At 47.6% G+C, this 4,073-nt stretch overlaps 1 protein-coding gene across 1 annotated transcript; it reads right to left on the bottom strand.

Annotated features, from left to right (window-relative positions):
- Positions 1–3,067: 3,067 nt before the first annotated feature.
- LOC132651361 (pro-adrenomedullin-like) lies at positions 3,068–3,840 on the bottom strand. Its single transcript, XM_060376584.1, has 3 exons — positions 3,752–3,840; positions 3,451–3,600; positions 3,068–3,260 (listed from the first exon to the last, which is right to left on the bottom strand). Exons 1-3 carry the CDS (start codon positions 3,838–3,840, stop codon positions 3,068–3,070), a joined length of 432 nt encoding a protein of 143 aa, XP_060232567.1.
- Between the last annotated feature and the right edge of the window lie 233 nt (positions 3,841–4,073).

The following is a 4,073-nucleotide window of genomic DNA, read 5'->3' as shown; positions in this document are numbered from 1 at the left end:
TCTTCTTTCTTTCTTTCTTTCTTTCTTTCTTTCAAGTAAGGTCTCTCTATGTAACTTTGGCTGGCTTGTGACTTGCTATGTAGATCAAACTAGCCTAGAATTCATAGTGATCCTCCTACTTCTGCCCCCCTCACGCTGCCAACATTTTGCTTCCAATTATTTATCCTAAATAAGTCATAAAATGACCCAAAAATAAATGCAAAAGAAACATTTTTAATGGGAAAAATAAAGGAAATTATATTGTGTAACAGCAGACAGGAACAGTTAAACAAATTGTGATGTTTTCATCTAATGATAATCCATGCAGGAAATGAAAATGCTGTTGTATAGAGATGGATATATATCCATAAAGTCAGTTGAACATCTTCCAGAGTAGGGTCCAAGGCTTTGTGATGACCTTTAGTTAATCCCAAATACTGTACCAGGCTGGTCATAAGAGGGTCTCTGTCTCCTCCGAAATGTCTCAAGTCACAGGTTTAGCAATGGGAAAGACTTTAGTTGAGCAGCTGAACCACAGTGCTTATACTTGCCTTGAATTCCCTGAAGTCATAAGAATCCCTCAGATGAAGGCTAGATGCCTGTTCGCTGCTTGCAGCTGCCCCTAAGCTGGTGCCCAACCTGTCTTTGGCAACTTTGTCTGGTAAGTTGAAGTTCTGCCAGAGTGAGGTTTTGGCTGGATGTCTCTGTGGCTATGGGACAAACTTTGGAAATGAGTGAGAGGCTTGGGCCACTGTCAATGAGGCCAAAGTAGTCTTTGCTCTTGTCAGTTTCCATAGGCCCTTCAGACCACCGTGAACCCACTGGCACAGGATTGGAGCTTCTAGTCATTTCTTCTTGCATACATGCCTTGTGCCTCTTCAGTGCCTGGCACAGTTCTGAGTTACTGCTTAGCAAGAAGTACTTGGGGCCAGGATGGTCTGTTGCTGAATTTATGATCTTCTCTCACTGGGAGCCTCATGAAATTGTTAAGATCAAATAGGGCATGGAACTGGATGGGACTGATACTACCTATATCAAGGGGTCAACAATTGAAGCCTTGTGGGGACATTCTACATGCTATGTAGGCTACTTTCTTCTGAAGCATGAGCTGCCTCTATCAGGTTGTGTGTAGACTCAGACCCAGGCCCAGTTCTTTTCATTGTGTATAATTCTCTTCTTCTGCAAGGAAGAAAAGATCCTGCCCCTTAGCTAGGGCTCTTTAATGCCATTCTCAGACACTTCCATCCTTCAAACCAAAGAGCTTCCAGATATTCTATACTAGCTAGAGACACAAGCAACTCAGAGTGTTCAAATGGCCAGTAAATCTTTCAGGAAAGCACAATAATTGATCTTCCAGGATTGGCTGATCAAGACAATACACAGCCTACTACGTAGGCATGTATATGGTGCCACCTGGCCTTCAAGCTTAGAATCTAGCACTCCTCACCTGCTCTGGAGGTGACAGAAAGCAAGGACAAAGGAAAGGGAGAGAGAGGCAAGGGAAGGGAGCATGAAAAAGACTTGGGAAAGAGAAAGGAAGAGGTGCCTGGAAGGGGAGAAGGAACATTGAAGGTCTCAGGCCCTCAGAGGCGCACGATTCTGGCTGCACGTCTGTCTGTCTGTCTTTTGGTCTCTGGCCAGCAGCTGCTCGCTGCACAGCATGAGGGCATCGAGTAACTATCCTGGCACAGCAAGCCATCATGCAGTTGCGGGGGGGGGCAGTTGGCATCTGCAAACTGTTTTTTTTCTTTCTTTCTTCTTTCATTAAGGCTATGTGCTGACTCCCACATAGGAGAACTTATTAAACTGCACTTATTAAACTGTCCACCACTCTCAGGGACCATGTGTGACAAACAGCAGAGGGTGATACAGCCCCACTCATGGATGCTAGGGTCTAGTGAGGACTTGGGCTCCTAGCTGAGAGTTTCTCAGAGACTTGAGAACATTTTGCTGGCTTTGCCTGAGTAGCTATTTAATACCTGCAGCTGCAGCATAAACTCTCTACTTAGAAAGTCTCCAAAGAATGCCTTAGCTCAGGTTCGGTGAGCAACCCCCATAAAATTGGGAGTGTATTGGGCAATCTGAGAAGCCCATGCTTGCCTACCTACTGGGGCTCACCCTATCTCTCCTGGTCTGGCCGCCACGCAAGGTGGTGAACCCAGGACACGCGCTTTGTACACCCATATGGACAACAGAACTCGTGACAGATAAAGCCGTGTAAAGAAATGTTGGCTTACACCCACACTGAAGTTCTGTCTTCCCAAAACAAGAAGCAAGACACCAGCACCCACAGGCCAACCCAAACCAAGACCACCCTTCCTTAGATGCATGAACTGAAAATGAATCAGCATTGAGACAGTTTATTGGTTTGCTTTTTCCCAGGTCACATATTTTAAGTAAATAGATTATAAGAGACATAATGTCTTTTCTTCTTCCACAGGTGGTAATCCGGCGCTCTCCTCTTTACACACACACACACTCACACATACTCAACCAAACAACCTTATAGCTCGCTGAGACCTTCACTTCTTAAAGTAGGGGATGGTGACAATATAATTTCCTTTAAAATGCCCTTAATGCAATATATAATGTACAAAAATATCTCTACATATTTGAAGTTATAAGAAAAGCACCTCTTGATACAAACAAACTTAAATATGACAGTTACTTTTGTATAACAAGCATTGCACTTTTACTCACTGGGTTTTGGAAAGTTCAAGTAGTAATGAGGCTTATTTTCCCCGTGAGAAACCAGTTTGTGAGCAGGCTAGGCAGCGGCTCAGAACCCTGCCTGAAGAGTAACAGTCTGTACTTCTCAGTGTGTGTGGTGAGCCTGGCTTGATCTTGGGTTCCTCTACCTCCGTTAGGGGCAGCCAGGCAGATCTCTGCAGGTTTGTCTCAGTCCTCCCTGGTGCAAAGCAGGTGCCAAAGGGAAAGTACCCCAACTGTTCATTGCTGCCACCCTTAACTAAATCCTAAAGCGCTTAGGGATGACTCAGTGGGTCCCGGAGGCTGCGGTTACCTGTGTCTGCTCTTGGGAGGACATCACAGATGGGGCCTGGAGGACCTCCGGCAGGGAACGCCGGCATCAACGGCCATAGCCTTGAGGGCCGATCTTGTTTTTGGGGGCAACAGGGTCCTTCCTTTTGTCTGTCAACTGGTAGATCTGTTGGGCCAATTTCTGCAACATGCAGGTCCCAAAGCGGCATCGAGAGTTGTGGGAGCCAGGGTTCATCATCTTGCGGTAGCGTTTGACTCGAAAGTGGGCTGAGCTTGGAGTGCTGCAGAGAAGGAAGGACACTTGAAACTTAACCAACCAGGGCTTTGGCCCTAAGCACCTCGGACCAGGGCCAAACAGAACCTGAGGGACCTGGGACCTGCTCCCTCCACCAGAGCTGCAGTCTGGCCTGGACAATCCTCCCGGGGCCTGGGTAGTCGAAAGGGCACATCCTCTGCAGAGGGTGTAGTTACCTGGCTTGTGGAGTTTTAGATGTGCTCTCCTTCTCCTGGTCCAGAACAAAAGTCTCCATAGGAACTGTCTCCCCACCAGTGAGTTCTGAGGAATCGCTGCTGGATGCCTGCAGTTCCATCTCTCCACTACTTAGTGCCAGCTTATCCCACCTAGAAAACACAAGCAGGTGTGTTTGGCTTGAGTTCAAGTGATGTCCCGGCCAGCTCCCATCTCCACTTCCTTCTAACCCCTCCAGGCCATCACTCATTGTTCCATGACTGCCATGTATTAGGAATGAAGAAAGCACTGCCCCAAACTCACTGCAAGGACACATCCTCTGGCTGTGCAGCATCCACGCCTAGAAAGGCGAGTGAACCCAGAAACATCAGGATGATGGAAACCAGCTTCATTCTGTGCAGATGCTCATATACCCTGGAAAGGAGCAAGAAGCTGAGGGTTTTCAAACGGGCCAGCTGCACAGCCCTGGAGCAGAAGGAAGGGCAGTGGCAGGAGGGGGAGCATCTTGGCGGCGCTCTGCCTGGTTCTGCTGATTTTCTCTTCTTGGAGCAGAGAGGCACCCAGAGGCTTTTGGGCTGGTCAGGTTGGTGACAAGCAAAGCAAAGGAAGCCGGAGTGCCAGGCTT

The sequence above is a fragment of the Meriones unguiculatus genome (genome assembly GCF_030254825.1).
Source record: "Meriones unguiculatus strain TT.TT164.6M chromosome 13 unlocalized genomic scaffold, Bangor_MerUng_6.1 Chr13_unordered_Scaffold_50, whole genome shotgun sequence".
In the NCBI taxonomy this organism is placed as follows: Eukaryota; Metazoa; Chordata; class Mammalia; order Rodentia; family Muridae; genus Meriones; species Meriones unguiculatus.
Note: the sequence above shows the minus strand (reverse complement) of the source record. Positions and strands in the feature narration are given on the sequence as shown.